The sequence below is a fragment of the Buceros rhinoceros genome, unplaced genomic scaffold, assembly GCF_000710305.1.
Source record: "Buceros rhinoceros silvestris isolate BGI_N320 unplaced genomic scaffold, ASM71030v1 scaffold13058, whole genome shotgun sequence".
NCBI lineage: Eukaryota > Metazoa > Chordata > Aves > Bucerotiformes > Bucerotidae > Buceros > Buceros rhinoceros.
In genome coordinates this window covers 52339-62298 of record NW_010426396.1, presented here as the reverse complement: position 1 = coordinate 62298, position 9960 = coordinate 52339, and the positions used below count along the sequence as shown (strand labels likewise).

At 38.5% G+C, this 9960-nt stretch overlaps 1 protein-coding gene across 2 annotated transcripts in view; it reads left to right on the top strand.

The window, feature by feature from the left end:
- Window positions 1-9960, top strand: part of CCSER2 (coiled-coil serine-rich protein 2) — a 38775-nt gene that overhangs the window by 20805 nt on the left and 8010 nt on the right. For both annotated transcript variants that reach the window (XM_010141485.1, XM_010141486.1), the window contains exons 6-8: window positions 1779-1862; window positions 3205-3291; window positions 4246-4344. In XM_010141485.1, the coding sequence (XP_010139787.1) occupies window positions 1779-1862; window positions 3205-3291; window positions 4246-4344 (270 nt within the window). The remainder of the gene's footprint in view (window positions 1-1778; window positions 1863-3204; window positions 3292-4245; window positions 4345-9960) is intronic.

Below are 9960 nucleotides of genomic sequence, written 5' to 3'. Positions count from 1 at the left end.
AACGGAGGACGTTCCCTACATAATTAGATGTGAATGTCTGCAATGTTAATCCTCTATATGCATGTGCATATAACTGGTTGCTATTTCTACTGTCTTTTTGCTAATTCTGATCTCTTTGTCCATGAATAACCTCATTCTGATTTCCCCTTCCCCAATAGCATTTTAGAAATACGATGAGCAAGAAAAAGCAAACCAAGAAGAGTTCCGTGGTTTAATCCTAGCATATGCTCTCAGTGGGATGCTGAAGTTCCCGCCGAGAGTGTTAGAAGTAAATTTTTTTCAGCTGCTCTGTGTTCATTATATATATTAAGATAATTAAACCAGTGGTAAGGGAATTGATGCCAGTGAACTTTGTTCTTGCTTTGCTAGTATTAGTCACGTGTAGCATGGAGCTGGAGTGTGTGATTTAACTCACCAGAGAATACGTGACATACTGACTTCCTTTGCAATTAGGACTTAATCTGCTGTTCTAGAATGTTTCATTGCTCCGCTTCTGCATTTTAATGGAATAAAAGCTTTACCAGAGGTATCAGCAGTAGAGCTTTTAAAAGCCATACAAGATACTTGGCTTGAAATTGTTGCTTTATGGTTTTTTTCCATTCCTGTGATTAGACCTTCACAATTATAACTGTGACAGTCTGATGCTGCTGTTCTTCTGTGTGTGTGTGAGTAGTTTAAAAGAACAAATGTTGATGAAATCTGCTAATTGTAGAATATGAGATAAATGTAAAACATAATATCAAATCTGTTAATCTGTAAATGATACTGTGATTCTAATTGCTGCTCATTTCCTCTGGCACTTTAGAAATGTTTTGAATTAAATAATGCTTGTTGCTCTATAATATGATTGTGCAAATTATTTCAGAACACTCTCTTAGAACTTGTTAATAACATTGACAGTAAGCTGCTGCTTCATCAGCCTGTCACTTGCTGGCCTTCTGCCCAGAAGGGACAAACAGCATCTTGTGAACTGAATACAACTGTGTGGTGGACAGCGTAAGCTGCAGTGTTTGCCGTGTTAAGGAGTCAGAAGCCTTGACACTTAAAACAAAATAAAAAACCAAAATAAAACACCACCAAAACCTGCAAAGTATAAAATGACATCTAAGTGATGAAAATTAAATTTAACTATCTGTAGTATGGTAAAAGCAATTTGGAATTGTGTGATAGTTCTTAGTATTTTTATCTTAAGTCTGATGATTTGGCATCTTTGGTTATTTGTGTTTCTACTTGCTGTCCTTCATTTCAGAGTTCATGGCTGTCACGGAGGGAGGGGAAAGATTTCTACGTGGTTCTGATGGCTGTGATTAATTTTATCTTGGTCTGCCCAGAAGTAATGTTACTTTCTTAGTTAATTCCTACCTGAAATATTTTGGCTGTGTGTTTTGATACTGCTCAGACATGTTTGGATGGATACTGAAGAAAATAAGGCTTCTAAAATAGCACCATTCCTTCCTGATATAACATACTGGAACACAATGATCAGGTTTTATCAGATTTTTGTGCAAAATTGTCACACTTTAACATAGCTGCAGCTGTTCTTACAGCTTTGTGAAGAGAGGGAGGCTGATCCTGGCCCCTATTTGAGCAGTGTACACACAGTGGAGCCAGGGAGGCTTTCCTACCCAGGCAAAAAGGGAAAATCCACAGTGAGAGGGCTCAGGCATTGAACAGGTTCCACAAAGAAGTGATGTGTCTCCATCCTTGAAAGCAAGTTTGCAAGTAGTTTGTTTCAGCAAGTAGTTCAAGCTTTTGTTCTTGTTTGTGTTCTCTGATAGAATGAAGAAAATGGGTCACTCCAGGACATCTCACTCTCAGTTCCAACAAGTCCAGAACCACAAGAACCTGAGCCAACATTTAAGGTAAACGACACTGATTTACCCTCCAGAAGGAGGTACAAACCTCTTTGTTTAAAAAAAACACAAACCAAAAACTTCCTTGTCATTACAAAGCAGCACTTCTTTCTTCTATGTAAATGCAAACCTAGCAAATGTTTATATATATCATCTTCTATTTTACTAGGACTGAGAAGAGTTTCTTTGACCTTTTAAAATACATACTTAAAATGCTAGCAGTGTTTAAATAATTAAAATAACTTGGCTTTCTGGTTTCTGTAGCAGTCACGTGGGAGTTAACTCTGTAGAGTAACTCCTTTTAAAAATTTTCTGCCTGCTTGCTAAGTGGTAGGATTTGAAAAGACAATTTTTGCTTTGAAGTGTCATCGTACCATACTTTCTCAATTACTTGCTCTGTTTAATTCCATTTATTGTTGATGTCAGTTGAAAATATCTTTCATCTCCAGAAGGTTTTCCCTGAGCTAATACTGGTATTGCAGATATAACTTAAAAACAAATCAAAGATGAGTTTAGTGTTTTAAAATGGATATTGAGGGAAGAAGCAATTGCAATGGATATTCCAAAAAGGATCGTCTTTTATGGTCACAGACTTGTAATATGCTTTCTGCAGTGGTTAAGGTTTTATAGTGTTGCTTGAGGCTCTTCTTGTAAAATCAGTAGAGAAATCACAAGATGTATGCTGCCAACTGGAAGTATACCCCTAACTTTATGGCTTAGCTATCATGGTACATTTATAAAATACATGAAAATTACCTTGTGATGAAAAGTTACTTGTAAAAAAAAAAAAATCACACATTTACGAATTTTTTTCAGTCCCTGAAGTTTACAGAATTATTTTCAGTCTGCAGATTTTAGCAGGGAGTATTCAAATCCATTGTGCTGTTTGCATTCAATAAACGTAGTTGTGCTTTTGTTTCTAAACGATTGTTTTGGTTTCCATCATGATGTTAAGGATTTTAGCAGTTCACTTAACCTTTAAGCTTCAGTATTTTTCGTTGTTGTAGAAAGAGGAGTATAGGTAGTGTTTGATGGCAAAGGGTGTTTGTCCACATTGATGTTAGTTGTTTGTACTACAGCTGAATTACTGCATCAAAAATGCTGATTTACTTACCGTGAAAATGTAGTGGGTCAGCTCAACTTGGCCTCTTAAAGTGACTTCTAGTCAAGTTTCTTCCCTCTCTGAGTTGAATACCTACAGTCCGTCACACCATGTGAAGAAGGGGAGGAGAGCAGGGGCTCTTACTGCCAGTCCTCCACGAACGTCTGATGTACGATCATCTGTAGAGGCATTGATTTCGATGGTGTAGCCCTTGCACAAAAACTTACCTTGCCCACTGTTCTGTTGCAGATGGATGATCTGCTGAATGAGATCAGGCAGCTGAAGGATGAACTGAAGAAAAAGGATGAAACAATCAACCAGTTAGAGCATCAACTTGTAAGTGTAACCCTAAATATTTAACAAAATCTCAAATGATCTCGTGTGTTTGCAGCTGTACACCTGGGATCTTTAGTTCCGCGGGCCAGTCAGGGTTTGGAGGTAAGCACTTAGTGCCATCAAACACTAGGTTTGGTGGCATTAAGCACAGACGGTTAAATATATTACATTTCCAAAACAAACATTTGAATGTAAAATTCTAGAAACTGTTCACAAATAATAGTGAGCAAAAATAAGGCAATTCAAACATAAAGTATTTTTTAAAATAACAAGTATTGGGCTTATCATTCTGCCTGAAGTTTGTGGGTTTTTTGAAGTTTAAGTTTAATAAGGAATTCCACCATAGAATTTAAAGCCGAGGTAGTATCCAAAGTTGATTATTTTTTAAAAGAATCCTCTTAAACAACAAAGAATAAATATTTTCTTTAAAGGAAAGAATGCTTCTTAAACAGAATTCCAGATCACAGCATACCAAAACAGGTTGTCTTGGCTATTGGTATTTTGCAATAATTATTGATTTTTATTCAGTACAGTCAGTCTCGCTTTTACCACCAGCCGTCAAAGTTTCCTTAAAGGGACTCTCTCCTTCCCTGATAGGTCACAGACCTAATTACTGTGGTAACTTAAAACTTTGCAGCTAAGGAATTCTGCTGTAAAGATGGGAAGAACTTAGTTGTAGTTATCGAAAGGGGGACTTAATGTGATGCTTCAGAAATTTAAGCGAATCAAAAACCCTTTCCAAAAGTCAACATTTACTCTAGATTATTTCTAAATGTACTTTGGGAAGGGAAGCCGTTGGGCAGTGCTGTACGTACGAGTGTCTGCAGTTTAAGCGTTGGGCTGTACTGCCCAGAAATACGTGATATTTGAACACTGAGCCTTGACTATGCTTTTCGAGAGGCTTAGTCATTTTCTAACAAACTCTCTCTTTTTCTCTTTTTGGTGCTGATTAAGGCCACTAGATGTAACTGCCAGAAAGACAGTCAAAAACCTACAGGGGCAAGGTGTGCGTACGCTGATAAATTCACACAAACCTCCTGGAGGAGGAGTTCTGTGAGTAAAATGGGCCATTCCTTCTCAGTTTCAACTTTCTGCACTTCATTCCCCAGTTCTGCTGCTTTTGCCATCACACAAGTTGGCCTTGTTTAGGGGACTCTGGGGTATCCTTCCCACTGGGCATCCCTTGCATCCTTCTGCAACCCTTTTATTCAAATGCTTATTGCCAAATTTCCTGTAAAATAAGTAGTTAAACCTTTGAAGACTCCTCTTAAAATCATCACTTTTTGCACTATTTAAGTTACAGTCAGTCCAAGCTGCGTAAAAGCAAAAGTTAATCTTTTTTTGTGTACAAAATTTTTTTTTTATCATTTATTTGAATAACTTGACTCATTCAAAAAATTATTTGGTGAAAATCACTTTGACAAAGGACATCTTCATTCCCATATGTTGTTGCACGGATCTCATTTGCTTCCATTATATAAAACTTATATTTTTTTGTGGAGCTCTGCTAGAATACTGAAGGTGGGGGAAGGACAACACATTGGATATTATATAATAATAATAATAGTAAGGATTTGTCTTTGAATGATAAACAGGCTTTTGTCAGTCACCAGCAAATATTCTTGAACCTACTGCTCTACCTAGAGAATCCTGAAAGATTTCTTTAAAAGGTTAAATATGGGTTAGATTTTTTGTTTTTCCTCTGCATTGGGTTATTTGATGTAAGACTGCAGGAAAAATAAATCCCCCCGCTGTCCTTCTGAAATGACTCTCTTAAATATACAGCGGCAGGATAGCAATACCACCACACTGTATGCACACTGTGCGGAGGCCGTGCTTTCCAACCATCTTCTGTGGGAGAAGAGCCCAATGTAAAAAGATCATAACCTTAAGTAGCTTTTAGTTTGCTCCGACACCTCTGTTCCAGAATGTATGCATAATGTCTTGGTTTACTCCATTTGGCTCCTTTTACTTTGATGCTTTCCTTTTACTTTGTATCGCTTCTCTTTCCTGAGTTTTAATTTCGTCCATGTAGTGTTTCTCTGATTCTGTCACTAGGTTAGTGGCTCTTGTTGTTTGCATGTTCCTTTTTTTCCCTTCTCATTGTCCATGTAAATTCAGAAGCAGATTAGTAACCATTGGAAGTTAGTTGCTAACTACAGAAACTTCAGTTGGAGCAATCTGTGGTATCAATAAGACAAAGGTACCGGAGACGATAGAGAATGTGAGTTGATATCTCAGCTAAAAGGAGTCATTTAGCCCAATTCTGTTTTGGCCAGGTTGGTCAGTATATTTTAAGTTATTCAGTAGTTTTGTTCAAAAAGGATGTTCAGGTTAAGTGAGAGTATCTCTTCTAAACAGCAAAAAGCCCTGTTGCATTTCATGGTTGGGTGTGGGGGTTATATGTAGACATGTACACGCGTATATGATGCAGGTACGTGTGTGTGCAGGCATGTGATCGTTAAATGTACATAGCAAACATCTTAAATTTCTGTCTGCATGTAAAGTTCCTCATGAAAATTGATGATAAAGGAATTAGGAAAATTCATGAAGTATCGATGAATTTTCAAAATATACTGCTTTTCAGGAGCTTTTCGTACACAATAGCTGGAAGATTTGGGGCAGAATGTGTGGTTTGGTGTCTTCTCATTTGTACATTTGTAAGCCCTGGGCTTTCTCTAAGCAACCAGAGTTCCTTCATGTGGGATTTCTTAAAGGAGGACAATGGTCTTGCTCTTGCAGCCGAGTTTCAGTCCTAATGACCAGACCTCAACTTTCTGGTCTTACAGTTCCTCTGCTAACACACTTTGGCGTGTTTCCTTGCATGGCTTCATGGAAGTATAAACGTAGGAAAAACCTTTGAGCTGCTTTTGAGGTTTGTAAGCTTTTTGCTTCTTCAAGCTTGGTAACAATTATCAAAGCTGATGACTATTGAATTTTTTTCCTCCAAGTGGCATTGACCCTGCAGTCACTTCAAATGATGGTGAAATGAAGTTCCTTAAATATGGTTATCGTAACTTTCAAGATTATTCCGATGATTTACAAATTCTAGCAGAACCGATACTGTGATTCCTGAAGCATGAATAAGTCTGGGAACACACAGGAATTTACTGCTTCAAGAAATAGTTTAAATGCTTCCAGAAAGGTGCTTAATTAACATTGTGAATGGAGTGTGTCACGAAGAATAGATGCTAGAATGAAGTAGGAAACAGTGCGAGTAGAGAGGAGCTAGTAAAAGATCTCAGTTAGGAATTGAAAATGGTGTGGCTTGCAGCCATTTATTGCAGTTCTGCTCTCCGTTCGAAATAGCTAATATTGCTGATCACTTCGTGGTTCTGCCAGTAAATAGACAACTTCATGTTATTAAACATATTCTTTTTTAAAAGTAGTGTTCTTACCTGTTTCTTTATTACCAGATAGCTAAAAAAAGGCCCATCCTTATGTGATGATAAACTTGTCTGAGGTTATTCTCTTTAGGGACCACAGCTGTACAACTACTTTTAGGGTTTTTTCCAATTTAAAGGTAAATAGCTACGTAAATGGAAACTGTGTAACTTTAGGTTAATCCTTGGAACTTTGTACTCCTAAAAACTAGTGGTGGAAAATAAATGCTCTGAAAATTGGACATATGAAGAATTAACAGGATAAAGGCTTGTACAAGTATTTGCTGACAGGGAAGACCATGATGGTTCTGGAAGGATTTCTTATACATGTGTTATACGGAACTCACTCCCAGTTACTTTGTCTATCATCTAACTACCATGGACAAAAAAAAAAACCCAAAACCTGGAAGAAGATACTGAACATACAGTTACCTGAAGAAATTAATGTCGCTGGACAAAGCTTACAAAGAAGAAAACTGTGAGCATCTCTTGCCTCAATTCTCACAGGCTTCGCAGCATTGTTTCTCTAACACTAAATACTAATATTATTAAGATTTTGAGGATAAAGGCATTAGATGTCAAGTTTACATTGACAAATTCTTTGGCTTCTCGAAAGGGAAAGATGTTGTTTGCAGATTCTGAGAGGTAAAAGACAAGCCAAGGAACAGAGCCCTGAATTTGGTTGAGATGTTTGTTAAAGATTCTGATCCCTGAGGTCCAGTTCCTCAGCGTAACACAACTCCTCTCAGTTCACAGCTGCTTTCCCATGCCCTGCAACGGTAGAAAGCTGATTTTTCTCCTTGGTGTCAGAGCAGTACCCAGGGATGAGGAGAAGCTTTGCCTTCTAAATGGGTACACAGTCATTCTTGTCTCTGGTAAAATGCCAGCAGAACCCCTCGGTTTGCATGGGAGCACACAGGCTCTTGTTCTCTGCTACATCCCTTCACTATTTCTGCACTTTCTTTTTGAGTATTGGTCCAGTTTGCCCTTCCAAGGCCTTTCACATCAACTGTTTTGGTGAACCTTTGTAATATTTCAGTTGTCTGGTGTACTATTGTCTTGTTTTTTAGTGTCTCCTTCCACCTTAGCCTTAAACTTCCTATACTCTGCTGCCATGAATTTAAACTTGCAGCTGCTGAAGCCTAGTCACTCTCTTAGTGTTTATCTTCATGATCAGCCTAGGTTTTTCTCGTGTTCAGTACTCTGCTGTTTCCTTGCTGATCCATTACCAATGTCCATTCTTGGTGCAACAGAGCCAGAGCTGGACTTAGGTTGTCATGCCATGCGTCTGTTTCTTGTGCTGTTACAGAGGCAGTACGTAACATGAAGGTGCAGACACAGTAGAGAGCTCCTTCAAACCTTCCACAAGCAGTTCCCATTGGGTTACTGTAAACTAGCACATACAACTGTCTTTTATGGTCTGTTTTGGGTTTTTTTTTTGACCTAAATACATTCAAAACAACTATTGCATGTCAGAACTGCTCAGTGGTAATCTCTTTCAGGGTGCTAGGCCAGGAAGAGGAGACTGCTGCAAAAGCATCCTGTTTGCTGCAATACTAGGAGTATGTCATTCTAGGTTTGGTCATGGTTCAGAGCTTGGGGTTTGTATGAGGCAACTGGCAATGCTAGGTGAGACGCAGCAAAAATCATCTCTTCTTGGAAGTGCTGTGTAGATAAAAAGGGATCTTTCCTCTATTTGTTTCTGCAGCAGAAAACACTTTTTAAAGCAGTCACTGCAAAAAAAATCTGGGTATTGGCGTATCCAGAAAAAAGAAAAGACTGGAATATTGGGCTGTGGTCTAAAATTACTGTGCAGCAATAGCTTAGAAATACTTCTTGTCCTTTTCTGGCAGAAGCAATTGCTTGTTATAAGGTTGAGATATCTTCATAGCAATGGAGAACTCTGGCATTAATATCTTCGTAATAAACCAAACAGAACAGTTTTTCAGTGCAGTCAGGGTCAGAACTTCATAAAGCATTTAGCAGCAATTGTACAATTCATCGGGGTCTCTGGAGAACGTTCATCGTTTTGTTCTGGTTTGTACGTAGTTCTATTTCAGCTGCTCTTATTTTTCAGTCCTGAGTCTCTCGATTTACCTGGTGTTTAGAATTCTGCATCACTTCTCTTTGGTGATACTTTTGCTGTTTGATGATTCCAGTACCTGGGAAATGAGAGGAATGGGATGTAAGTTTAGTGGCTGGGGGGGGAGGAACTGTTTTGACTGCTGTCTAACGTGAAAGTGCAAGTGGAAAGATTTGCCTTGGACTAGGCTTCACATCCCAGAAGAACCCCATCAAGTGTTTGGGGTTTTTAATAGAGGCTGAGGTAAGTCATGTGCTCTTATCTACGGGATCGGTGCGACCTTTATCATTTGTGAAATCAGTGTAAGTCATAACACCCATCTTAAATTCCCAGTGCTGTATTTCCTGGTCCTTACTTGGTTCAACTGATGTAGATTTTAATTACCTTATTTTGTATACAATCAAACAATGCTTGTTATGATTTTTTTTTTTTTACAAGCAAGAAATCTGGCATTTATTTGACATTCGCCTATATGGAGCAGTGTAAACTCCCAAGACTGCTGCCAGAGGAAGCATTAGTTCTGCTTCTTAGCTGACAGACTGTTCTCCAGCATTCGGGAGGAGGGACTGAAGGGTGCCTGGAGAGCAGTTCAGTTTAGCAAGCAAAACACTGAAGGAAGTTTCCTGCACTTTCTTCATTTACTTCTCCAGTCAAATGATTAAATACCATGAAGGATTATCGAGAAGACTGTAGTTAGTGCTGTGCTTTGAAGTGGTAATGTGAATGCTTTAAAAATTACTGGAACGTATCAAGACATCTAAATATTTCTTTGCTTTTACAGTAGTACCATAACTGTTACATAGCTCCTGTTATGGAGGACTGTGAAGACAAGTTCGGTAATCGCTGTCTCCATCTAGAGATAATCAGATTAAAGAACTTGTTTCTTTTTTTTCTGTGGATTTGGTAGGAGATAATGCCAGCAGAGAAACTAGAGAGGAGGGGCAAATGTTACTCCTCTTTTCTTTGATACACGTTTCTTCAGACACCTTGTGCCCGCTGTCTGAAAGGGTAGTTACAACTGGTTGCTGTTGATATCTGCTGGTTACTGGTAGCCAGGAGGTGGTGGCAATCGTTACTGTTAACACCAATAGTCCAGAATTCAGGAAAGCTGACGTCTTCAGCTGCAAAATGGTAAAGAGGTTGTAAAGACTTAAACCAGACTTGCTGAAATTGGAAATCAAGTTGATGTGATTTAAAAGAGCG